The sequence below is a fragment of the Camelus bactrianus genome, chromosome 1 (genome assembly GCF_048773025.1).
Source record: "Camelus bactrianus isolate YW-2024 breed Bactrian camel chromosome 1, ASM4877302v1, whole genome shotgun sequence".
In the NCBI taxonomy this organism is placed as follows: domain Eukaryota; kingdom Metazoa; phylum Chordata; class Mammalia; order Artiodactyla; family Camelidae; genus Camelus; species Camelus bactrianus.
The window spans coordinates 84,064,688-84,091,450 of NC_133539.1; the positions used below are offsets into that span (position 1 = coordinate 84,064,688).

The 26,763-nt window shown below is 36.3% G+C and overlaps 1 protein-coding gene and 1 long non-coding RNA gene across 2 annotated transcripts in view; one reads left to right on the top strand and one right to left on the bottom strand.

Moving 5' to 3' along the window:
- Nucleotides 1-26,763, top strand: part of LOC141578356 (uncharacterized) — a 161,860-nt gene that overhangs the window by 64,354 nt on the left and 70,743 nt on the right. The window lies entirely within an intron of this gene.
- On the bottom strand, nucleotides 2,113-25,535 carry LOC105066675 (uncharacterized). The gene is made up of 8 exons (XM_010952080.2): nucleotides 25,479-25,535; nucleotides 23,416-23,432; nucleotides 17,139-17,283; nucleotides 14,974-15,067; nucleotides 9,756-9,874; nucleotides 7,242-7,384; nucleotides 4,372-4,569; nucleotides 2,113-2,540 (listed from the first exon to the last, which is right to left on the bottom strand). The coding sequence occupies exons 1-8, from the start codon at nucleotides 25,533-25,535 to the stop codon at nucleotides 2,495-2,497; spliced, it is 819 nt and encodes a 272-aa protein (XP_010950382.2). The 3' UTR covers nucleotides 2,113-2,494.

The following is a 26,763-nucleotide window of genomic DNA, read 5'->3' on the forward strand; positions in this document are numbered from 1 at the left end:
TCTGTGCCTGATACATAGTAGATATTCAAAAATTACACCTATTTTTACTAATACTACTCTTTTTAAATCATTAGCAATGTACTTCTGACTTCTGCAGCCAGGTCCATTCTTAACTTACACACAGCTTCTGGTCTTTGTGCCTCTCTTCATGTTATGTCACGTGACTGCAAGAGCCTGCTACTACCAGCTACCTGTGGAAGTCTTCTGTTCTCCAGTGTCCATCTCAGATGGTTTCCCACAATTTAAAATTAAATCTCTGTATTCGATTTACTCATAAAATACATGTTCATAATGTATTCCATTGTATTTTAGGTATTATGTGTGTGCTGTCTTCAATCATTCGTAAGATTCTTGAGGGAAGGGAATATGTCTTAGTCTTAGTAGAATCTTTGTTATATAATTTTACAAAGAGCATTCAATCTTGGCAAAATAATCCAGAAAATATTTCACTTATTTCATGCTAGGATCTCCAGTTAATTGATAAACCATCTTGGGAAAATTTGAGTTCTGCCACTAAGTTGATCTTAAAAGTAATGAAAAAATATAAGGTCATAAGTTGATCTAGACGTTGACCTTTCTCTAAATTTTGAAAGCAATTAAATTGACTGTGTTCTTACTCATTTACATAGAGGGAAGGCAGTTTTTAAATCACTTTCTATGAAATTCTGTGAATAAAAAGCAGCTTTATCATTATTGTGTATTTTCTAAGCATTTAAGGAATAGCAATGGCTTAGAAACTCTCCAGACTTCTATTGTGTGAATGTCACTAACAGATGACAGAAAGTTTAAAATGAAGAATCTAATGCATAGAGCTTAAAATCATACAAGTTACTTCTGATTGTCCCTTTTCCTTTAGTTAGATTTAAAGCAGTACTCTCCTAGAAAGGGGCTCATAGCCCGAAAGGTGGATCAAATGAGCCCCTGGAGCATAGGAAAAACCTTAGAGCCCTTATTCATGCTAAATTTTATACCTTAATTTAAAGATCTCTACTATTCTATGTTTTTAAATACACACTACATGTTTACCTAGTATTTTATGTATACAATTTCTAAATAAAAATTAATAATCTTATGTGTGTGCTCAAAATTTATTTACTGATAAGGTATAAAATTTTAAAAACTGAAGATCACTGGTTTAAAGGAAAGCAATATACATAAATATATAACAAGTAGCAATATTTAGTTGTGCATTTCCTGTTTATTAACTTTTAAAGACAATGTGATTGTTTTCTTTCTATATAGCTCTCATTAGGACACAACACACATTTTTGAAAAAATATTGGTTTCCGGTGGTGAAGAGTCTTCTGGTAGCTTCTGGATCCCATCCAGCATTTTTAAGTTTGGCAAACAGGAGAACACTCTAAAGTAAAAGTTAAAGAAAAAAAAGTAACTGTATTGAACAAAAGCATTGTATTTCACTTACTCTCTATAAAATGAGTGCACTTTGCCTATTGTTACAAGAAAGATAAGTAGCTATCACTTTATTCTGTTTTCCTTATCTTTGCAATGAGGTTACAATAAAATACTATTCATTGTCCTGATGACCCTGCCACAGACTGCCCTCACAGGGAGCGATTAGACAGTTCAGAGATTCTAAGTATTGAGCAAAGAAGTGGGGCTGCATACAGTCTGTTTTTATAAGAGAATTTCATTCCAAGTTTTACAAAGCCCTGTAAAGAAAAAAAAATCAATGCGTGGATTGAGCCATCTAACCATGAAAGAAAGAATGAGATTGTGATATATGTACATATTACAAAGTTAAATTTGAAAAAAAAAAGTAAAAGTAAAACAATTCCTTGTTGTTTAGTGATAGTTAAGGAAGAATTCTAGCTGAGAGATATAAGAAAGGGGGTGGAAAATAATTTCATGCTGAGTTGTTTTCTCTTGAAAGCATATATGAAGTTCATATTTCAAATTTAGACAGTCACTTCCACATTCAGAAAGCGGTCTTTCATGTCAACCCAGTTAAACAGTAGTCGTATACCTAGCAGTGTTATAAAGCAACATTTTCTTTCCAAGGGACAGCTTTTCTAGCTCAGAGGATTTTGGGGGCTTAGGCCAGAGACATGTGCCCACCAGCATTTGCCCAAGATGAAAGACACAAACCTCTCAGGAGACGAGGCAGGTCAGCTAATGATGGCGCTGACCTCCTCAAATGCTCCCACTGGCTGCATGAGTTCCTTAGCTTTCTGCATGTTATCTCATCCTCACAACAATTCTGTCAGGTTGGGTTTTGTCACCCATTTTAAGCAATTTATCCAAGATTATAAAGCCTGTAGGTGACAGAGCAAAGATTAAAATCTCAGTCTTCTGGCTCCAATGTTCAGGCTTAGCTGGCAGGAACTCTTAGTCACTACTTCTTTTTAAAAAGTCAAATGAAGGTGAACTAAGATGACATTGACTTCTGAAGAATGGTAGAAGAGTTTGCCTGTGGGTGTCCCAGGAAGTGGGGCTGCCCTCTACCTACTGGGACTTAACATTATTAGCTCTGCCATTAAGTCCTTTCTGTTTTGAACTGTGCTGTCTTCTTATTGGAGGATCTGAAACAAAGGAGGAAGGGAAAGACTGTCACGATTGTAGGTGTCAATGATCAAGAAAAGCTTATATTTAAGTAATTCTGATCATGACGTAAAGGGTCATTGAAGGTCTTGCCTACATCCTCGACACAGAGATACCCAGTGACAAAATGAACGCTGTTATAATCCTCGTGTGGATTTTTAGCTAGAAAACTAAACCCAAATTTGGATGAACTTGAGATTTCAGCTTAGTTCCTCAGCAGGAGGAACTCATACTTTAAAATGACCACATCTTTCTGTTTAAAGGAGCCCTGCACTACCTTTAGTCAAAACAATACAGGCTTTTTTTTATAGCCGGAGTGTCAGTGTATATCCACCTCAAATAGAGTGAATACTCTAAAAATAGAAGAACCTCATTAAATCCCCCATTCCCACATAATTCTATATCACATCATGAATTTTGAAGACAGGTTTATAGTGAGACCCCAGGGCATATCAGATTCCAGACAATTAATCTAACAGTATTGTTATAAGCCATTCTTTGAAGGGCGGTAAGTGACTGAGTTGGGACCAAAGTGTTCTCTAAAATCCCACATATAAATTAACCAAACTGAAATATAACACTAATAAATTATCTTTATGACTAGAAATGTGCTTTTTAATGAATGATGTTGAAATGTCCAGCTAAACCTTTGACTGTAGGAAACAGAATTTTAAACTGCAGAACATTACAGTGGTTAAATATTACTTCAATATTAAAGCAACTGTGCTGCTGGGTTTTGCTTATGTAAAAGCAATTTGAGAATTTATTATCACAGAACATGAAATTTTGCTTTCAGACTACAAAGGGAAGATAATCACAGTAATGAGATTTATATAGTACCCACAGAGATTAGAATTTTTATTTTGACAGTTTTCATTGTACATCACGAGTTGAAGAGTCTAACATTATAGAAGCCTCTGGAATATAGCTGCTGTCATGGGAAAGTGGCAGTGTGAGAAAGGAAGGTATGAGAACTGTCTTTTGTTGAAATTGGATGCAGAGAAGGGACTATAATCATAGAACAGGAACAGAGCCTAGAGATGATGTACTCCTTTGTATGACAGATTGAATCTGAGAGATAAAATGACTTGTGGTCATCTAGGGGCAAATACAAATAAAATTCAGTTGCTCATTGTTACCCTTTTAATTCCCATAAGTACACTAATAGTGGTGCTGGGAATTAGCTGGAGATAAATGGATGGGTGTATTACTTGGTGCACGCTCTAAGGTTGTTTGGATTCCATTATTGTCATTAAGAATGTCCCCAATAGTGACAAAGAAATAAAAATGGTTTATTCTTGGCAGGTGCTCCAGCTCTTTCAGCCACTAGAGTAGATCAAATCAATTACTTTTTTATACTCAATTAATGGTGCCCTTGTGGCCCAAAGGGATGAAAATAAAGCCAGAGGATAAACAATTTATAAGATAGTCACATGGACCTTGATAAGATTCTATATTAAAACATTTTTTAAAAGACACAATATCTATTAAATATTATAAGAGAAAGTACATAGGATTTGAAAGTCTAAAGTAAAGCATCTTAGTCTATGTAAAGTCAAATTTCAAAAGGAGCCTAAAATTTATAGAGCAATCATAAATTAACCAAGAGAAAAGTGTATTAAAGATTGAACATTCACACACACACACAGATCAATTCAAAGTTCTTTAGGTGAATTTAGAAGCATGAAATGTTCAACACATAGTAGATAAGATAAATATTTGCCAATCAGATTTAAGCAAGAGGGGAATAACTGTTGAAAGTATAATATTCAGTGAAATATAAAAGGTGACTGAAGGCATTAGGGGCCTTACCGTTTCCGGTAGTTTTGGTGAAATTCACAAGGGTTCCTCTTGAGTGTAAGGGATTTCAGTGGAGTGCACCGTAAACTGGAGAGGCAAGTCAGAGTCTCGATGTGGTTTTCCGCCAAGAATAAATGCTGTATCTGAGGTATCTTTGGCAATTGTTTGAAAGATGTGAGAAGGTTTTTGTTCATATTTAAAACTTTGCAGCTGGATAGAAAATATAAATATCTTGTCATTTGTCTCCTAAAGAGGATGGTTAACTACCAAATCGTGCATAGGACTAATAGTCTCACCTAGACCATAACCCCTCAAAGGTGTGACAGTGATATTTCCTACCAACTTGGCTGCGAAGGAAAGAGAAATATTTATATTAAAATATTAAGAGAAAACAAGCAGGACATATAAGACTGTGAGCTTGCGTAGGGTAGGGATCTGTTTCCTTTTCCAGTGTATACTCTCTGTACCTGGCATAGTATTTGGTCCATGGTGTATTCTCAGTAAGTCCTGAATGAAGGAGTGAATGGCTGCATATAATCCCAGTAGTACAAAAGTTCACTCGAAGAAACATAATAACTTGTGAAGAGTATTGCCCCTAAGTAGTGAAATTATAGTTATTTTCCTTTCTTTCTACTTTTCTGTACATCAATGCTATATTGAGAAAATAGCATTTAAAATTAGGAAAAAAAGAGACTTTTTTGTATAAAAGAAACCTAAAAGCTGTCCTTGGGAAAAGAAATGTGTGTTAGGCATTTAGGTTGAATACACTTTCCTGACAGATAATGCTTCTTAATATTTTTGCCTTAAAACCGTAAGTGTATAAAACTGTGCAAATAGAGAAAATAATTCCAAATCTATCACTTGCCCTAAGGAAAAATTCCTTTATGCATAAGCTGGGATTTAATACCCTGAGAGAAACACAGAGTACTTATTTATGAACCTCAGACCCCACAAAGACACTTGGTAAATAATTGTTGATAGCGGTGAAGATGGTGCTAAACAGAGAAAGGGTGGCCACAAGCAGCATGAAAAACACAAATTTTACTTTGAAAAATTATAATTTTTCACATCCATTATTTTCATCTTCCCTGTTTTCTTCCATTCCCTCTCCATATGGCTGTTTTGTAGTCAGTCATATCTTTGATAACTTTCGGTTTCCATCCTTTCCCAGGTTACACATAATTTTTAGATGCACAGCAGTGCTATTGCAATTTTTAATTGAAAACCCAGCCCAAGCACTTCCTGTCTCTCTGCCCTTCTCTCTGTCCTCCTCCGAAATCTGTTCTTTTCTCACCTGCTAGTCATTCTCTCATTTTCAGTGTATATCCTGCCGCTCTCTCAGCCTCCCAGATTCACCCTACCACAGATCATCAGTCAGTCAGATATGTCAGGGGAGACAAGTGGTTTTTCCCTGGGGCAGAAGGGAAGGAGGCCGTGAATATACATGCATCAGTTTTCTTCTCTCTTGATACATTGATTTGGCAGTTGTAAAGTTTGCATTGCAATTATAGAATTTTACATTATACATCTTATTTCTAAAGAAAGTAAGGCCAAAAGAGTGTATCTGGAGAACACTGAAATCGGGTCAAGTCTTTTCTTTAATGATGGGGGCTTCTCTCTCTCTTCTTTTTTATATAAGATAGTAAAGATTTGGAAGTTCATTGATCTGGAACAAGTCAAGTTCAGATACTCCAAATTAATGGTCTTCTAGTTCAGTGTTTCTAAAGTATGCCATGTGACTATTCAAATCCTTTGTCGTTTTATGTTTATTTAAATGTGTATTAGAAAAATATAACTAATGCATCAGTATCGTATCCCTAGAAGAGAGTCTGGGAAAAAAAAAACTGAACAAATCAACATGAAGTAACTGAATAAATTAATGTGATAGTAATGTTAAATTTCAACGGAAGTTTTTTATTTAAGTATTTTTAAATGTGTCATTTAAAAAGAACATAAGTAAAATCAAATGCTGTGCAAGTCTACCTAAAGATGGGAAGGGGCTTTGAAAATGACAAAAGATACCCAGAGCACACTGTGTATTCTGTCTGCCACTTCCTCTGTCTGCCTGAGTGTTTCCCTATCCTGTGCAGCTGTGATGATCTCTTTTGTTGCCCTGCCTCAGTCCAAGCTCAGAGTTGTATTTTAACCTGCTCTAAGATTTTTCCTTCCTTCTTGTGGCTGCTTGATTTCCTTCATCTCTTAATTCTCTTCTGAGAGCCTCTGTCTTCCCTTCTGATGGCTACCAAAGCTCACTCCAGCTACCCATCTGCCTGGGGAAGCAAAGGGCAGCTCTGCACAAAGAGTTCTCAAGCAGTCCCTAGCAAAGACGCAGATTATCTGTAATGTCAGGAGCTTGGGATCCTTGGGAGATCAAGGAGTCCAGATAAATTTAAAATTGTTTTAGTTTGTTTCTTTCACTGTTCAGATTGGCAACCCCCACCCCTCCATTAGAATGCAACCCTGAAGCCAAGACTATTGTCAGCTTCCTGTAGAGTCTTTCCCCACAAGTGTGCAATAAATATGACTAAAAATCACTATCTTACAATGATAATGTATGTATAATGTAATTGTATTTTCAGTTTACAACCCTAGGAACATGGCAAGCTTTTCTGCCAACCTGTTCTATGATTACAAATTACTCCCCTAAAAATTGATAATAACAATATTAATTTGAAAAAGAATAGATTTTTCCTTCTACAGTGTGACATTTTGATTTATAAATTTCCCCTTTTGCCTTGCAAAAAGGAGCTCGTTTAGCACTCTCATTCTCAAGACCTGACCACATGAGCCAAGCCACAGAGTGTACAGACAATGGTCACATGTACCCGAATAGCAACGACTTGACTTTAACTTAGTAACTGGACATGCTAGGGAGCAGGTACCTTGGCAATCTTATGGCACTTAAATCCACCAGTGAGTTATCCACTAACCAGAGGGTTTCAACTCGAATTAGTCTTCTAAGAATCCTGTTAAAATTTGCCACTTGATAAGGGTCCCCCAAATCCTGAAATGAAAGGTTCAAATTCTGAAGGGAAAAAACAAACAGAAAGAGCAAGTACTTTGTCAACTATTAAAAATAGTTACTAATTTCAAATGTGTTGTATATGTTATTTAAACCAGCAGTTTTCAGCTTTTTGTCTCCTAAAGTACTCACATATTCAGACACTCACATTACTGCAGAGATTCTCAAGGTAGAGAGGGAGAGTGAAGGTCTTGACTGGATCCTGATTAGAATCACATACAAGGTGGTTGGGGGGCAGGGAGAAAGGGAAAGACCCTCAAATAGATTCTGAAATTCTCTAGTGGGGCAGAGAGTGGAAGGGATAAAGCTTTGTTTGGGAATGACTGGTTTGAATGATTAGTTATCTTTAGCTTCCTTGGAAATACTTAGAAATCACATTTATAGAAATTTCAGAGTAAGACACCATCATTCAAAAGATGAAAACTATGATTTTGTTTAAAAATAACTAGGGATACATGCATAAAAATGACTTGGCATATTTCAGAGATACTGTATATTTTAACGTTAGTCAACTTTGATGTCAAGGAAATCAAAACCACTCTCAGTAGTAGCATTGTTCTTCTAAACTCTATTCCTAAGAGTCAACTTAACTTTTTTGTCTCCAAAATTTTACCATTAATTTCTGCCAGTAGAAATTATTGAATAAAATGATAATCCTTTTTTTTAATTTGAAGCAAAATAATTTACTATTTTTAAAGAAAAACAGATATCTCTAGCTTTGAAAAGATATGGTCTTGATATATTTAGATATTAAATATAAAATTTGATGCTTTAAGTTTCATTTTCCCATAGTATAAAAGGTCTTAATTTAAGATAAAACCAAAGAAATTATAAGAGATCATATCTATCATTTCTACATTAAATGTCACCTTCTCAGAGAGGATTTTTTTTTCCATTTCTTTTTTTTTAATTTTATTTTTTAATTGAAGTGTAGTTGATTTACAATGTTAGTTTCAGGTGTATAGCAAAGTGATTCAGTTATACATGTACATACATGTATATATATGCATATATTTTCAGATTCTTTTCCATGACAAGAGTTTATTTCAGAGAGGATTTTTTTGACCACTACTTCCCAATGAGGATTTCTGTGATAGTTGAGAGTTTATTTAGCTGTTCTCTTACAGTATCTACCTAAAGGCCAATTAAGTTTTCTATGATAATTTATTAGCAAGGTTCCATTGGCCTTTACAGTATATCCACGTTTTAAATGGCAGCTATAAACAACAAATGCATATACACACTGCAGTGATTACCTCTAAAGAGAATTCTGGGTTTGAAGGTCAAAATTTTAGCTGTATTGTTTAAATTTTTCAAATAAATAAGTGCACTGTTTAAATTTTTAAAGAGTAGAATGTATCATTATATATAAATAATTAAAATTAATTAAAAAAAAAAAAGAGCACTATCCTGGGAAACCATCTTCTATTTTCCTATCTTCCGCTAATAGGTTATAACCTTGGGCAAATTATTTCTCTTTCTGGACTTCCCTTTCCTTTTTGAAAGTTTGGAGTTTGGACCAGACCCTCCCTGAAGCTCCTTCCCATCCCTAATTCTATCATTCTGTGACATAGAAGATCAATCTGTGGAACAAAAGAGGCATCAGGAGATCCCAACAAACAGGTTTTAAACTCAGTCTCATTTTTGGAAGATTGTCTGAAATCTTCGCAAACAATTTGATCACTTCAAAAACAAAAATATCGGCATCTTACTCTGTTATAAAACAGCTGATTTATTCTTTTAGTGCTCCCAATGCTTATCCTTCGCAGTTAAACCTTCAGTCCTCTGCCTAAACACGACTTGTTCCAGTTGGAATCAGAAGCTAGAGTAATGGCAGCCCCATACATTGGTAGTGATCAGGTTAATTGCAGGAACTGTTTCAATGCAGTGGCTCAGTCAGCTGAGTCATTTTCAGCACCAAGAAGTCACAGCTCATGTCCTTCACTGGTGAAAGTTTTTTTCCAAGATAGCTCTGTTCAGACCCAACTTGCTGCCCCAGGTCGTCAAAACTTTTGGCTTACTGCATTGTTCAAAGTATTCTAGATTGCATCATAAAGTTGTTGATAAGGATTGTGGCTCAACATTTGATTTAAAAAAAAAAAAACCCAGTTTCATTCCCAACTATTTTAAACTTTTTCCAAAGTTCAGCAATATCAGGATAAAATAAAGGTTAGAAAATAAGTAAGATGTCATGATGAAGAGAAAGGGTGGGGAAAGAGATGGAGAGCCCAAATACCACTATTTTCAGAGAAACTTCTAAAGATGTGCTTAAAGTTCTGTTTATACTGGCAACTGCCCTTAAAAAAATTTTTTTAAGTGCCAAAATTTAATCAATGAAGGAAATAAGCTTTTTTTCTGATTTTTAAGCTCTCACCGTGCAGTCCTCCCAGTTTTCTTGCAACCATGTTTCCCATTTGTTTTTTTCAAGGAATCTTTTCTGTGGGGGCAAGGAACACTCCTCCTGTCTGAAGAGCAACTCTTCTGCAGAGGGTCCTGGTCAGAAATCACAAAGTGAGATCTTGGAAGTAGGTTTAGGACAGGACTGATATCCTCACTGGATACTTGGCCAGTTGTTTTAAACTACCACTCAGTATCAGGATTGAAGGAGACAGGCTTGGACTCTTATGCCCAAACAGTGTGAGCAGAAACAAAATATGACTTACATGATTTAACACACTCCTGCCCACCTAACAGGGGTGAGGGAGAGACGTGGACTGAAAAGGATCCAGGACCTGACCACTTTGTACACTTACTAATTGTTGAAAATCATTTTTTCCTGAAATTTGCTGAATTTCCTCTCACGTCTTCCAAACAAAATAAAGCTGAACGTTTGCTTTATTTGGTGCAGGTATGACAATAATAAATTAATCAAAAGATGATTATTAAATATTTAAACCACTTAGTTCCTTTGTTTCTCTTCCTGCTTCAGGAAGCCTTGTGGCCATCTCTGATGGGCTTACTTCCTAGGCTTTCTCATCACCAGATGAGTTATACAAGAGAGGAAATAGCAAACAAATCAGCAACTTTATTTCTTTTTTATCTTTTTTTTTAATTTACAGTAAAGTGAATATAGTTAGAAAAAAATTAAGTTTGCAGATTATTTTAACTTAAATCGTTCACAGTTTTGCAGCCTGTGGTCTAGGTCTCTACAGGTGACCAAAAGTCAACTTTAGCTTAAATTCTCACCTACAGATTTCTTTTTAAATGCAGTTTAGCACTTTACTAGGAAAAATGTGATAGTTACAATATGTAATATCTGTATTTTTTTTATTAGCCTCTCTTGAATTCTGGGCAGATATTTTGAGGTTCAGAGATAATTTGATAATTTTCTAGAGTGATTAAAAGGGAGGACTGACCTCTATTAACTGTGAGAAAAAGTCAACATGTAGAGTTAACCTTTAATCCTGCATCAGTTACTTCTAGCCCAGGCAAATGAGAAAAATCAGCAGTAAAGTGACTTTAATCTTTATATAATTTTCTCTTTAGGGATCATGAAGTCACTCCTGATTTCCTTTCTCTTTTGTCTCTCAATTCAATTAGCCCCCTAGACCTTTCAGTTTCCCCCTTGAGAATCTGTGCCTTCCTTTTCAGTGTCCAGACCTTCATATCTTCTTACCTGAACTGGAACTACTTTCTCTTGGATCTCCTGGTTTGTAATCTTCTCTTCTTCAACGTGAATGACACAAATTGCCATCCAGCTCTCCCAAAACACAGCTTTTACCATAGGACTCACATATTCAGAACATTTCAGAAATCTCTTATTGCTTATTACTAAGTAAAGGGGGAAAAGCCTTGTTTGTCAAGCAACATTTTCTATGATCTTATCCCAATCTCCATTTTCAAACTCATTTCCCATTATTTTCCAACCCTATCGTCCTCCAGATCAGGATTGCACAAAACTTCCAGGGCTAGGGAAAAAACATCTTGTTTCCAGTCTGGAGTTAAGTAATAGGCAGTTGTGTGACTCTAGATGATTAATTTTAATTTTCTGACCTTCAGTGTTCCATGTCTGCAAAAATATGGGGAAGATTAGAATCAAGGGCCCATCAGGGGCTGAATTTGGTGAGAAGATAATGCTTTATAAAAACACTGATTCCTGATACTTTTAGACCAAAATATGCTTTCTGATTGCCACAGACCCCTACACTTACCATGCTACCTCAGGCAATCTTCACTCTGTTCTGACGCCAGCCAAGCCCCTGACAACAATCCTAAACTAAATGATTTCAATTTCCTCCCGACTCCAACATAATTGCATTTCTAGGAGTCATACCTGGCACCATTTGTACACACTCCCCCCCAGCTCTATTTTTCTGGAATTCATGATTCCCATCATTTCAAGGGTGAAAAGTTTGAAAGTAACAAACTTAGCTTCCGTAGAAAGTTTGTCTGAACTGTGATGGGACATAATGAGTCCAGTTGTGAAGTAATTATGGACGACCATAAGAGAAGGAGTCCAATATTTCATTATTTTGACAAAAACATCAGTTCTTTCATCAGGTGCAGGTGGGAGCTAAGGCTCTAACCTGCCCATTCAGGCGTTTCTCTCATAACAAACTGCAGTGTTGTCACCCAAGAAATCACTTACCCCTGAAGGTGGTGGTATCCCAACAACTCTACAAATAAAATATCCTTGTGCTGGGAAATTATCTTCTTCATTGATTAGGATGATGGAAGTTAAAACTTACAGAACTGGAAAAACTGGATCCAATCATCTGATTGACTGGGGAGACCTTGGGCTCTATTGTCTTTAAACCCCGCTAAAGTTGGTAGCTTTTTTGTGCAGTAGATACCCCAGTTATTAAACTCTGCCCTGTATTGTTTGTTTGAGTTCCATCGATCTTTTGCTCTTTCAATTATTTCTTTTTAAAGCAGCTTTCAAAGATTTCTTTGAAGTTGGAACCCAAAGGTCACTTCCACTGCGAGGGGTTGTATTAAATTGGACTCTAAGAAAAACAAAACTCAGGCTCGGTTGGTAATTGAAGATACCTCTGAGCAGCCGAGAACTAAGGTCTGTAATACCTGACAGCCAGGCACATGGGCTTTCGCCGGCCCTCTCTCAGCGTGTCCTTTGTCCCCTCACTGGATTTGTAACTCCTAACAGCAGTGACTGAATTAACTTGCTGGGGGATTTTCAAACAGAAGGAATCTATTCTTTAAAAAATTCTGCCAACAGTTTGCTCTTTCACTTCATTTAATTGGGAGGAGTTAAGTCTGTCTTGATCTGGCAATCAAAGCCTTGGGAAATTGCTGTTTATCACACACCAGCTAGCCTTTCTTTTCTTAGGAACTTGTCCTAGGTATACAGTTGGGGCAATTGAGATCAACTGAAGTAGTTTTGATGGGTGTTTCAGGATCTAATCTTTGAAGGAGGGTCATTCTTATCAGAATGCTTTTGAAATGCACTTGTTCTCCAGCTCACAAAAGCATTTAAAGGAAATGTAGGGCAAGAGCAAGGGACATCTGTTTTCCTCGTGGTTTGAGGTGATGGGATTTTCCGCTGCTTCTCATCCCCTAGATCATGCTCCATTCCTTCTGTGACCAGTCACTTGCGAGGGGTTGAGTGTGTTAATAATGATCTATGGAAGCAAAATGTGCCTTATCTCTGCAGAGCAATGGTAGCTCTGCATGAATGGCCGCTGTGGTCATCATGAGGGATCAGTTTCACCAAGTGACAACTCAGCACATGACTTGGCTGCTTAAATCAGGGAAGGAGAGAGGCCACTGGACTTCTTTTTACATCTGCTTATTCTCAGTTTACTGCTACATTTTATTCTCCTGTCACCTCCTTCAGTGTCTTGAGTTCTGCAGTTCTCTCTAAACCTCAACTTTCTACCTGTGCTCCAAATACAATTCTTTTTGCCTTGCTGTGGCTGCCACAGTTATCGACCACTCCCTTCACACACACACACACACACACACACACACACACACACACACACACACACACACACACACACATAAATGCCAACACCCTTCTTTTCTCAATTTTTTCACTTCCTATCCAAATTTGTTCCTTCCCTGCGTCTCCCCGAGTCCCCTAAATCAGTGTTTCTCATAGGATGGCCCTCGGATCATCTGCAACAGAATTTAATGTGATAATTTTAACAAATGTAGATTCCTGGGCCCCACTCCATGCTAACTACATCAGGGTCTTTGGGCATGTGGCCTGGGAATCTGTATTTTCCACACAATTCCAGGTAATTTGTTCACAAATGGAAGTTTAAGAGCCAACTAAACTCTGCCTTCTGTAGTCCCTGACGTAGCCCTCTCTTTCTTTTGCTGGTGAACTTTGTACATGTGACACACATGGCTGTTTCTTCCTCTGGTCTCCTTCCTTCCTAATTCCTCAGAATTTCTTGCTCTTTGAAAAATATTCTCTCTAAAATCCCCAAAGGGAAGCTCTAATTTACCTCTAGTAGTACTATTTAATAATATTTTAAAAATAGGAGCCATTGTTCAGCTGTAAATAAATCTGACAGAGTTAAAACATAACACATTTAACTCAGAGCTTTAGAAAATGATGTTACTTTAATCACTTCGTCAACTGAGTTTCAGTGAAAGAAGAAAGGTATTGCATAGGTAACGGAATGCAATTAAGAGGGAGAAATAGGTAGATGAATGTATCTGAAGCAACTTTTCTTAAATCAATATTACAGTTGTACGATAGACAATGTAACTGCACCTCGGATGTAAGGTAGCCAAGACAGCTGATGTGTTATAAAGACTAAATATCCACTGCAGCAGGAATTCTGTCTAAGATTATTTCACCAGCTTATGGAGGTTGCAAAAGAGAAATGCACATTCTCTGTTCTTACAGAATTTATAATCTACTGAAGCTACTTACAGAAATCAAGCATTAGGTGTATCAGGCCTACAGATAAAAATTCCTCAGACTGTCACACTAGTACACTTGTAAATCTGATAGGATAAAAAAGGATTGGTAAAACATTGGTTATTCTACCAAATTTAAAATGCTTAGTGAAAATATAAAATGAGACTACCTGGTTTATTTAGATTCTCTTTTTATGCTTTCTGAAAAACCAGTGTAGGATTAATCAGCTTAAAGTCATCCATTGAAGTGATAGGGTTATTCATGATCATAAAATTCCAACAAAGATCATTGGTTAAATAAATTTAATAATACCCTCATGATGGAAAGATATGCAACTTCTAAAAAACTTGTTTTGGGTAATGTTTAACAACATGGAGGGAAGAAAGGCTCACAATATCAAGATAAGTGAAAAAACTCAAAATTGTTCACAAGATTTTGTACAGAATTATGTGCTTTTCAAAAAAAAGACTGGAAATAGAAATCACAGTGACCATCTCTGGATAATTGAATTATAGGTTCTTCTTTCTGTCTCAATTTTCCAGTATTTAATTCTGAACATTTATTATTTATATAATCAGCTAAAAGAATATGCTTTTAAAGGTGGTTTCACTATATTAACAAGTCTATGGTCTTGAAAAAGGAAATATTTCTACTTCCAAGTTGTATCGTCCCCCCCCCCCCCCAGGTAATGTCTTTTAATCCACAAGAAGTCTACTCAGAACATGTACACAGAGACCACACACGATTGTTCCTTTACCTTCTCTTACTCTCGGGCAACGCAGTTGACTTCCTTGAATGTCATTTTGTTCTACTTTGTGCCAAGTGAGGTACTTAAAAGAATCTGATGGAAGCTTTAAAATGAGAGATAAGAGAAATATCATCTAACAATATACAGTCATTTACTTTAATGTGTACAAGTAATGCAAACCCATACCAAACATTCAGCCAGACTGCACTCCAAGTACCTACAAGTGTGCTCATAGAAGTCATCTCAGTCCAATCTAAATTACATATTCTTACTCAGCTTTGCATTTCCAACACCTGCAGCTGATCTACAGTTGACGATAAATGACAGCAGAAATAACGTATCCATTCACAAATCCACTTTACACCACCTCTGATAAACTGTCCTTTGTGTTTACAGAATACCTCCTGAAGAATCTCATTCCATCTTAAATAGTTGTAGTTGTTAAAGGCTCTTCATTATATGGACCCCAAATAATCCCCTCTAACTTGTTCCAATTGTACAAATTCTGCCTTTGAGGCTACACAGAAGGAGCCCTCCACATGTGGCTATTTTAAGTGTTTGATAACAGTTGTCATCCTCTTTGTCACTTAATTATTACTCACAGATCATGATTTATAAATTATTAAATATCCAGGAAAAATGTGGTTCTCCTTGGGAAGAGTTCCAATTTTTTGATACTGCTCTTAAAATATGTAGCCAGCAAAAAACAACCAACCAACCAAATAAACAAATGTAGCCAGTATTGAATAAAATATTTCAGGTCTGGTCATCTTCCTTGTTCTGGGCAGTATATTACTGACCAGAATATGTGCTAAGATCACATCTGGGCAGTTTATGTTGTTTACTATTACTGAAGTTGTAGTCAGTCAGAATTCTCAGTATCTTACATAGCTTGTGATAGTTTCAAGGTTAACACAAACAAAAAGGGATATTAATTAACACTTAAGCAGCTCTTTGACATAATCTGGAGATTTGCTAACGTACTTTCAAGGAGTTCTTCAGAACTGTTTTTTAAAAAAACAAGAAGCACAGTACATTTTAGATTATTGAAAAATATAGTCCCTGGCCTATTCTTGGTTATTCAGTTTACATGTTTATGGAAGCTTCTTTCCCAACCTGTTATGTGCTTTTGGAATTTTTTTGCTTGCTTCTATCATAGAATAAAAATTTCTTAGAAGTTAAATTCGCTGGAGTTGCCACACCCCGTTGCCTTTTTGTGCTATTTAATGAGGCTCTTGCTGGGGAAAAGAGAATCTAAGCTAAAGCTGCATTTGAGAACAAAGTTTCCATCTTTCAACTGACATCTAATTTTGTACAAAATCTGCCTTTTTTTTTAAGGAGTTATGTAGTTGATTTGAGAGTTTCTGACACTGTAGGAAAATGAACCATTGCATTTCTTTGTTTCTATCCATGTAAGGCTGTCAATGTGTTGCTGTTGTGACTGTTTTTTCTTCTTAAAGGAATTGTGAATATTTGTATCTTACCCTGTTCTTTCTTCCTCTTTAATTCCGATGGACCAATTGATTAATCCATTGGTTCAATAAATATTTTTGAAGCCAGTGTGCTTCATCTCAGTTCATTCATTTGTTCAAAAATATATATTGTACCCCTGCTATGTGTCAGGCATCCTGTCAGACACTGAGGATATGAGGTTAAGTAAAATATGGCATTTGTGCGTGAAAAACTCATTTTCTGTAATTTGGGAGGCAGACATATAAGTAACTCATCTTGATTCAGGAGGATAAGTGGAAAATTTTTGAATGAAAGAAAAGAGGAAAAAGCGCATGTGATTCCACTTAGATGGGTTAGAGAAAAGTCTTGGAAGTAGTGAGTTTTGGAGGAGAAAATTTTATCTTGTGGACAAAGGGCATCCCAGAAAGGAAGAAGATAAATCTTAGACTGGAGACATCAGTGGGGTAAAGGAAGGGGCGCCATTTTTGTTTCTCTGGTCATTATCTTTTCTACTCATCTCATCGCCTTCATATTCCTTCCTCCACCTCAGCTTCTTTCTATTTTCTCTCTGAGTGGGACTGAGAGAATCACCCTTTCATTTTCCCCTCAATTACAAAGATAGGTTTTAAAAGTTTACACACTTATTAAAAAATGTTAAAATGTATAGTAAAATATATTTTTTAAACTTATCATTATGTAAAGGGCTAATTAAAAATATTTACCAGGGATGATATCCCAGAATCTGAACGTGAGTAAAATGTTCTGTTCCTTGAGAGAGCCGACCTAGTGTGTGATTCACTCAGATCGGAGCCGTAGGATGAATTAGATGGACAGATCTCCTGACTGCTTGTGTTTTGACCTGAGGAGCTGAGTGAAAAAAAATACTTAAAGTCTTTAAATGTAAATTCCATTGTATAAAACAAAAATAACAACAAATTATATGCAGCGACTTTTCCAGTTAGAGGAGAGATAAACGATACCCTAGGAATTCTGTCGTAGTCCTAAGCACATTTACATGGCTAATAGTCATTTAGACAAATTTCCCCCCCAAAGTAAGGGTGTCTGCATTGACTGCATGGCTAAGAAGAGTAAATCTAATGGCACACACAAATACATGCTTATAGGGTATGAATGAGGAAGTCAGCCCTAATAATAGATTATCACTCCTAATAGAGGTACTACTGCAGATCTGCCACAAACAAGCATCCTTAAACTCCCTACTGGTCTCCCCATTAATCTAGACCTTAAATTTTCCCTGAAATTTCCCCCAGACCTCTTATGTATCCTCAAATTGGTGGCAAACAAAAAGTCAGGTTCATTAATCAATTTTACTTCTCTGAAATACTACAGAAACATTTCACTTAACAACGGTTCAGGTCTCTATTGCTGTTGTTATGCCACTGAGATATAAAATGTCATTTTTGCTCCCCTAGACTAATTCTCCAGTTTATTATTCATTGTGATCCTTGCACTTTTCCCTTTCTCCAGCAATAGTTATGTTTCTCTTTCTTTAATTGGTTCTATACATTGTTTTAAGCCAATTTAAAAATAACACCTGAAGATGTTTTTCATGTAAAGTATAAAAAATCATGTCTATTTCTGGCCTCCTTTTCCTCTTGATAGATCATTTTTCAGGCTCCAAGAATCTTGAGACAGCATTCTATATTTTATGGCACAGTTATTATGTAGCTCTATAGCAATTTTGCTTACAAGAAACTGACACATCTCTTGTATATTGAGATTTCCTTCATGAAGTGCAATAGAAATGTCTTTCATTTTTCATTTATTAACTGATGTGCTACAGTAGAAGAGCATGGCCATTATATCATATTCTAAAAATAGCACCACTGTACCATTGGGAAAATAAAACAACTAGGCCCTATTATCAAGGAGAAAATTATTTCTCCACCTGCCACTAAATAACAAATCCAGAATTTGGTCTCAGTTGTGTGGAAAAGTCAGAAGAATGTATCCCTCTCTGATCTTTCCCACTTGAGCAGCTCTTAATAGGTTGGATATTGTCTCTTGAACTTGCCAAAGAATATCTTGCCATCGAAACAAATTAACAGACATCAGAAGAACAACATTACATTGTGCAAAATTTATTATTCCCAGAGCAGGTAAATTCTGCCTTCTATAGCAAGAGTTTGGGCCAAAAATCAGGGGAAAAAAAATGGGCAAAATGGGATAGTATTTCAGGAGATGAACAAAGGTTGAAAGTCTAACTGACTTTTTTGGGTTTATTTATCTCTATTAAAATATGCTGGCTGTTTTCTGCGAAAATGAAGTTGGGAAAATAAGGATAATGAACATGACTAAATCTTTCTTCAGTGACTGATTTTGTGATTCTAAACTCCAGTGATGTGTACACAGTGAGAGGCTGACTCAATAGAACAACCTGGAAGTCTCCCTCTCTCACTCGTTTTTTAACCTTAAGTGTAAGAACTGGTCTTATTTTGCTTATAGAATCTCATCAGAGCATAGCACGGGAAAAGGTGAGTTCACGTAACCAAAAGATCTGATAAGGAAGGTCCCGTTGACTGGGTTTTCACTATATCTTTCTTGTGAATTGCTGGAAGACTAAGTGCAACAGCTTCAAGGTCAAGTTTACAAGTAACTGAAAATTATCTCATCATCTTAGTTTATATTGGATGATTTGGGGTTTAAACTAGAAGAACTATTTGTGCTGTTATCCTGACTACTACTAGACATTTATTAGTAACAGATGGTAATTAAAACTTGGGTAACACAAGTAAGTAAGCAACTAACATCCCCACCATTTCTCTCTGTTCTTCCCCCTTCACACCCCCCGAATGGAATGAACTGAATTTGGTCTAGAGTTTCAACTAAGTTCTCAGAAGATTCTAACCAGTGGATGATTATCCTAACTCTCTTTCTATGTGAATCTTTTTGTGGTCCCCAGAGTCTGGGTTCCCCCCCTCACATTCTTATATTCCTCCTGAGCACCACACCAGAGGGCAGTGCTGAAAGGCAGTGTGCTGGGATCTTTTAGTAAAACCTTTGGGGCTTTCTCAAAATCTTCTTTGTTCCGTTACTTCTATCATAATGCCATATGCAGTTTTTCTTCGGTCTGCTTCTTTGGGAGAAAGATCAACAAAGTAAGATCATTTCTGATCCTTTAGTTCAAAAAAGACGAGAAAAAAATAGGGCATCTTCCAGGTTATATAACTAACCCAAACTTTACTCCATCTGCCTTAATGTGCATATCACTGAAGTCAAAATTGTGAGCCCTAGGAATCTACAACAGCTACTGCTGTGACCTCAGGCAAGTTACTTAGCACCTCGGGTGGCTCCTTATCTTTAACATTCAGAAGATAATGTGGACTCTGCCTGAGTGAAAAGGTTTTCTGTTCTGTTTTGTAACATTATTGCTATGATGTTACTATTACCAATATAATAATTGTATAATAACATTTATTGAATCCTTGCTGTGTGCTAGGCATTGTACTAACAACTTTATATAGATTAACTCATGTAATCATTACAATCACCAAACAGTGAGTAACAGTATTATTTTGATTTTATAGATGAGGAAACTGAGGCACAGAGAGGTGGCATAACTTGTCCAAGTCACATGAGTAAATGACCAAGTGTTCTTAATTTCTAGGATTCAAATAAGATTCAGATAAGCTTCTGTGACTCTTTAAATAACTGCAAATCTGTATCATTTATTAAGGGGCAGTTGTTATTAAGGAAAATCATTAATATTGATTTTTCTTATTCTGATTGCTCCACTTAACTAGTGGTTAATAGAACGTGTAAATCTGAGCAGTGACTATTTACTGAAAACAAAAGGTAAGCCTTTACTAGTAGAGCCTATGAGAACACCATTCCCAATAACATCAAACTGTTTTTAAAACCGTCTATCTCCCCTCCCAAAAAGAAAATAAAATGAGACATGCAGTTTAGTTGGTATATTGGCTTACTCATTTTTAATCTTTCTGCCTGCAGTAAACAAACAGTTATCATAAATTACACATCTAAACCCTTATGAAGGAGAGATTAATTTTATTAATGCCGTAATATAAAACTGCCACAGAGGAGGTGCCATGGCTAAAACTACAGCATTTGTCAGGAGTGATTTATGGTGTCCTTAAAATCGGTGGCATTATCTGAATTGGCCATCTATCCTTGGTTTAAAGAAGTGTTGAATGGCCAACAGGAAGGAATCAGGTGAGCTGAGACTGCAGGATGAAAACAACAGTAATGTAACTTGTCCATTCACGAGCCCCTTTTGTCAGAAGATTACAATGTCCTTTACAATCACGAATCTGCAAGCCTTATAAATTGTCGGCTGCAGCGGGTGCTGTTTAATTAAAATGTCAAGTTAGTGATTACATGGCTTTGTAAGGAGAGTGAAGGAGGAAGTGGTGGATGGCCTAGTTTCCGAGGTGAAGCGGAGCTCTGGGAGTGAGGGAGGCTGGGTTGGACACACATCATCCAGAGGGTCAGGGGGCTCCTTTCACCCACCCACGTTGTCAGAGTGGCACGGCTCCATTTCTGGATGTTCTGTTTATATTCAGTGCTGCATCATGAGAGTTTTGTATTTAGAAGGAAGGAAAAGCTCAGTCGTATTCTTCAGTAAGCAAAGGACACACCCTAATTCCTCAAATCCTTCTTTTCCCCCCAGATCTTGAGCTAGGTTCTCAAGTCTAGTAGGATTTTGTTCAAATCAGGCACTTCTGAGGGTACTGATGAGACGAAAATTACCATGGACTCTAGAGCATTAAATTTGAATGAAAGGAGATATGGGTCTAGCCTCTCTGATTTCTTTGGCCATTCTTTTTATCTTTTAAAATCCAAAATTCCTGTCCCGTCTGTGCCTGTATTTTATCCTCTTGTAAAACAGGTGTTGATTGTGCTGTCTACATGCTAGAGATGGTGATGAGATAATAGAAAGTACTAGATAAGATAGAAATAGAAGGATAATAGAAAGGTGATTTCATGAAATCAAGAAGCTGTTCTATACTATATTGTGTATGTTTCTGAAATGGCAAATTTGGTATACCAAGTTATTACGTTCAAATTTCTGATGGCTCTAAATTAAGAACTAAACCCATAAATTGAGTAAATAGTAATATAGCAATGAACTGTTCTAAAAAAACTGTATGTTTTACAGATATCCCCCAAATTTTAGTACCCAAAGCCTAGAATTTTAACAGATGTATCTGAAATCATTTAGATTATTGATGCTAAAAACATAGAACAACAAATTGTAATTTTGTGAAATATATGACTAAAATTGTCATTTTTTTACTTCTACCTGAATAGGTCAGATTTTAATTTTATGTGACCCTGTATTCTTATAAATTTTGCTTGTCCCTGTTGCTTCAGCCCCATGTGCTTTCTTATAAACACAATTACTCCCCCAAATTAAGGTACAACAAAAGTAAAAGAACAAACATGTATCAGACTTCTCTAGAGGGAAAGCTTGGAAACTTCAATACCTACTAGTGGGCTCACTAACATTTATATGAAACAAAAGGTATATTCAAATACCAGAAACAATGAAGATAGCCTGAGATACCTTTATGTTCCCTTTACAAAATTATATTTAGAAAATTTAGAACTTTATTGTAACCACATATATAGCTTGTATTTAGAAGGTTCTCAATACTTGAGGAATGTCTTACTATCCCTTATGGAAATGAAGAATATAGACGCTAAAGGATAACATATGATTAGGCAGATCTTATGAACAGAGATAAAACTGTAAAACTCCAAATGAAATTGCCCGTTAGGAAGGTAGCATGACAAAGACTCTTGTTTCATGTTGTACAGAAATGTGATTGAACAAATACTGGCACTAAGAAAACTTTTCTTTTTCTTTCTTCCATACCTGTCTCCTTTTTTGCCTCCTCCCTTCCTTCCTTCCTTCATCCTTCAAAATTTGAAGATTAAAATTTAAGTCGTAGCCTGGGCATCCTTTTTTACATTGTCTCTAAAATTGTTTTATAAAAATGCACTAGTTTGAAAATAATAATACTGATCATAAAGATCGTCTTTTCACAGAGCTGACAAATAGACTTCCTCTTGGTACAGTGTTTTAAAGAGTGCCAGCAAGTAGGAAAAAATAAAGCTTATAATTATTCACAGAACTTCCACCCATTTAAAAACTATTGTTTCACATTCCCACTTCCAATTATGACACAGTTTTTAACATAAAAATCAATGTAACACCCAGACACTGCTTGAGATGTACACATTTTGCTAACAAAAATAAAACTTCTGTTACAGAACTGCTTCGTGTCTAAACCCCTAAGCAAGATTCCGATCTTTAACTATAGTCAGTAAATTTAGGAAGCTATAAATAAGTTTCACATACGCATGAAGCTACAGTGTATTTCATCCTGAAAACTGAAGGTGAAAATCTCACTTTTTTAAAGATGAGAGCCAACTAAAACACCAATATCAGAACAAAAAATTCAAAAAACCTACAACTCCCCTAATTGTATATTGTCTACATGCTCTGAGAAACGTTTATGAAACAGCTGTAAAATTTAGGAGTGAGGAAACAAGGATTGGGTTTTGGCCTCTTATTTAATCTGTTTTGTGGCTTTATTGAGCTAGTGAAAGTCCTGTTTTGTGGTAGTAATTTCATTTAAATGTAACTAATAGATACAAACTAATATTAACTCATAACTAATGGCTATTAACTAACAGACATTTCCTTTTGGCTGTTTTATCTATTCTCCCCCTGAAATTCACACATGCTCTCTGAAACTACATGCCCGGTGTAGTTATAAAGCTTACTGCTGCTAGATAGTAAGTCCGGTTCTCTGTTACAGCAATGATCGCCTGAATTGCATCGCCTGGTATCGGGGGGAAAGTGGCTTCTTTCTCCCGGCAATCATCATCAGTAACACAGGTTGCATGATTTCACATTTTCAAATGAAATTTAATCCAGGAACACTACCTATGTTTGTTTGTTTTTCTTAAGAAATGACTAAGGCTACCTTTAACATTTCACTTGCTTACCTTTCGGACATGCCTTGCTGGTGCGTAAAGTTCCCCTGGCCTTCACAAAGCTATTTTTCTGAAGACATTTTTCATCCTGCTCCCAGGAGGGGCAGTGAGAGCTGTCCACCAAGAATCTGCAGCCTCTTTTGGGGGTCTTCCATGTATTCACTGTGACCAAGGAAACAAGCTGTTACCTAGCAACCTGGCCCTTTAGGAGATATTGTTACCAATCTCTTAGCACTCATCAAAGGAATTCCTGTGCTCCTAGAGCAGTGTAACGGTGATCATTGTTTCCAGGGAGTTGCCTAAACTATAGCAGAATTGAACCTTGACTACATAAACCATAAATTATAGCAGAGGGAACAGACGGCCCTAGCATCCCTGAAAAGTTTCCTGTCTTCAGCTCTATTATTTCTTGAATTGTTTGCAATGTGGCTTGGGTTTAGTTGAAGTGATACTCCTGCAATATATCCCTCAGTATTTGGTTTCTTGCTTCTCTTCTGTAGTTTCAGAGCAAGCAGATGGAGCAAAAGAGAAGTTATTTAATTCCAGTTTGAACCTTGTACAAATAAAACACTTTGAAGATCAGGAATTCTGCCTTGTTCAACACAAGAAAAGAAATAGTAGATTTTCATTTCAAAGCAAATTTTTACAACCTGTCACAGAAAAGGGAGAGAATATTATATTGTATTGTATACTCACTTATTGGTCCAACAAGTCTGCTCAGAATGCCTACTGTGTGTATAGATAGGGTTGTGAATTTTTAACTTCATAAGCTGATAAAACAAAAGTTCTCTAAACCTGCTGCTTGCATGCATACTTCCCCCAAATGGAAAAATGTTAGCTGTGCTTTTGAGGACTGAGAATTTGTCGTTTGCCAAAAGCACAGTAAACACTTTCATAGTTTTTACTGCTTCAGAGAACAAGACATTTGGGAAACCATTTTATTCAAAACAAGATATCTGGCATGTCTTGGAAAAGGCATTATTTTTTTTTTTCATTCCTTTTTCCGTGTAGTGGTAATCCATCCATAGACTAAAAATTGTCAGTAACCTTATAGATGTATCTCATATCAAAAGAATGAAAACATATTCTCCTTCACATTAAGTTCCTCTAAGAACTTTAATTTTCCATTCAAAATGCTTGAGGCTGAAACTTAGCATAAAAACCTTCTATGCTAAAAAAATATAATTTGACATATTTGATAAAGATCCACAAATTGATTAGTTTCTTTTCAGATTAGTGTAAGTTTAAAAAAACTATCAAATATCTAAAATATTACACCTCAAATTTTCTGACTATTTCTCCCATGATAGGAGTAGAGATGCCAAACGTTAGACATTTTTTTCCCGCTGCCTTTTCTAAGCATCCTCAGGATTTCCCAAGTCCAAAAATTATAGACCAATATTATCCCAAAATGAATCAGATAAGATAAATAAATCACATCTGGTCTTAATATATCTTTTTAGTTTTCTAGCCCAAAACAACTATATCCCATACCTCCACCCCCTTGGGCAAAAGCTGTTCGTACTCCAGTGTCTCGAATCTCACTTTGCTGGAATCCTCAGATGCAGTGTCCCAGATGATTCTCACACCTTCTCCTCTTTTTTTTGACTTCCAAGATCTCTGCTCCCATCCTCACTCTCACTTAGCAATCAGAGAAGAAATTCTACAGGGCACCATCATCTGTTTATCCACCTACTCTCATCTACCTGCCTGTTTGCTCTGCTTTCTCCTCATTAACAGGGGTGACATCAGTGCTTCTATCTTTATTTGTGAACTAGATCCTATTCCTTTATCTCTATTCAAGACCATTGATCCACAAATTCCTCTGCATCGTCAGTTTCTCTCTACTGAATCATTCCCACAGAGATACAAACATGTTGTAATATTCCTCATTTAAAGCAGAAAGAAAACCAAAAACACCCTTTGGTCCACTTCTCCATCCAGCTTCATCCCATTGCTTTATACCCATTACAACATGTGGGAAAAGCTTTGCAAGTATTGTCTATGCTTGCTGCATCCAGTTCTCTTCCCAGTCTCTCTTCAACTCAAGTAATGTTTTCACTCCACTGCTTTACTGAAACTACATTTGACAGGCCACTATTGACTTTCAGGTCACTAAATTCAATGGTCATTTCCTTGATCTATCCACCGCATTAGAAACATCGAGTTACTGTCTCCTCCCTGAAGCACCCTCTTCATTTGGCTTCTAGGATCTCACACTCCACTAGTTTTCTTTCTACTTTATGATCTCCTTTGCTATTCTCTACTCATCTCCCCAATCGCTTAATACCACAGCTCAGTCTTCAGACTTCCTTATCTCTTAACTCACTACATTAATGATCTTACCCAGTCTCATGGCTTTAAAAACAATTTATATGCTAATGATTCCAGTATTTATAACTGCGTCCTAGACCCCTCTCTCTCTCTCAGATCCCAGATCTATATATTTACCTGCCAACTTGAATTCCTCTGGATGTTTTATAGTCACCTCAGTCTTAATATTCCAAAAATAAATTCCTATCCAGATTAGCCCCTTTAATACTCTCCATCTATTCAAACCAAAAATCATGGAATCATTCTTAACATCTTTCAAACATCACATCCAATCTCAGGTGAAATCCTGTAAGCTCTGTCTTCAAAATATATTTAGAATCTGACCATCCACCCACTCCATAGCTATTATGAGACCCCATATTTTCTTTTAATGGTATCATTACAACAGATACTTCAGTGGTCTTGTTTCAGGCCATACCTCCCACATTTTATCCCCAAACACAGCACCCAGAGTGATTCTGTTAATATAAAAATCATTCTTCTGATCAAACATTTCAGTGGTTACCTGTCTCACAAACAAAGGATCAGCACCTTTACAAGGAACTACAAGGCACTGATGTATCTGATGTTAGAAAAAAAGAAGTAATATCTCAAAATTAAAAGTACTTTTGAAACGTCCCCAAAACAGTCAAGATTCAAACTGGCTAAGGTTTTTTGACAACTTCCAAGTTGACTAATATCAGCTAAGAACAACTAAACAGTTGGTACATGCTGTCAAAAAATTCACTTTAAAAAAAAAAAATCCTTCTATTTTTTCTTAAGCTTCAGGACCAGTTAAAAGAAAAAGTATCCCAAATTTGGAACGTGAGCTAGTAAAAAAAGACTACCATTTACAAGTACTTCTCTGTCTGATGAAGTATTTTCTCAATATTGTGAAATCAAAACAAAAGATAGAATTTGTGGGTAACTTAATACGATGGCAACAGACTAGTTACCAGATCCCTAATACTTCCTCCAAAAATGATACAAAATGGGAAGTATATCTACACAAAAACCATGTATTCAGCAGAACTTGAGAACAGAGAG

Excerpts from the sequence above, each read along its gene's own strand:
- LOC105066675 (XM_010952080.2), bottom strand. The coding sequence starts at position 25,535 with ATGACCATTGAATTTAGTGACCTGAAAGTCAATAGTGGCCTGTCAAAT. Across the intron at positions 7,385-9,755 it reads AAAACTGGGAGGACTGCACG|AATTTGAACCTTTCATTTCA; the intron begins GTGAGAGCTTAA and ends TTTTCCCTTCAG. Across the intron at positions 2,541-4,371 it reads CACCAAAACTACCGGAAACG|ATCCTCCAATAAGAAGACAG; the intron begins GTAAGGCCCCTA and ends CCTTTGTTTCAG.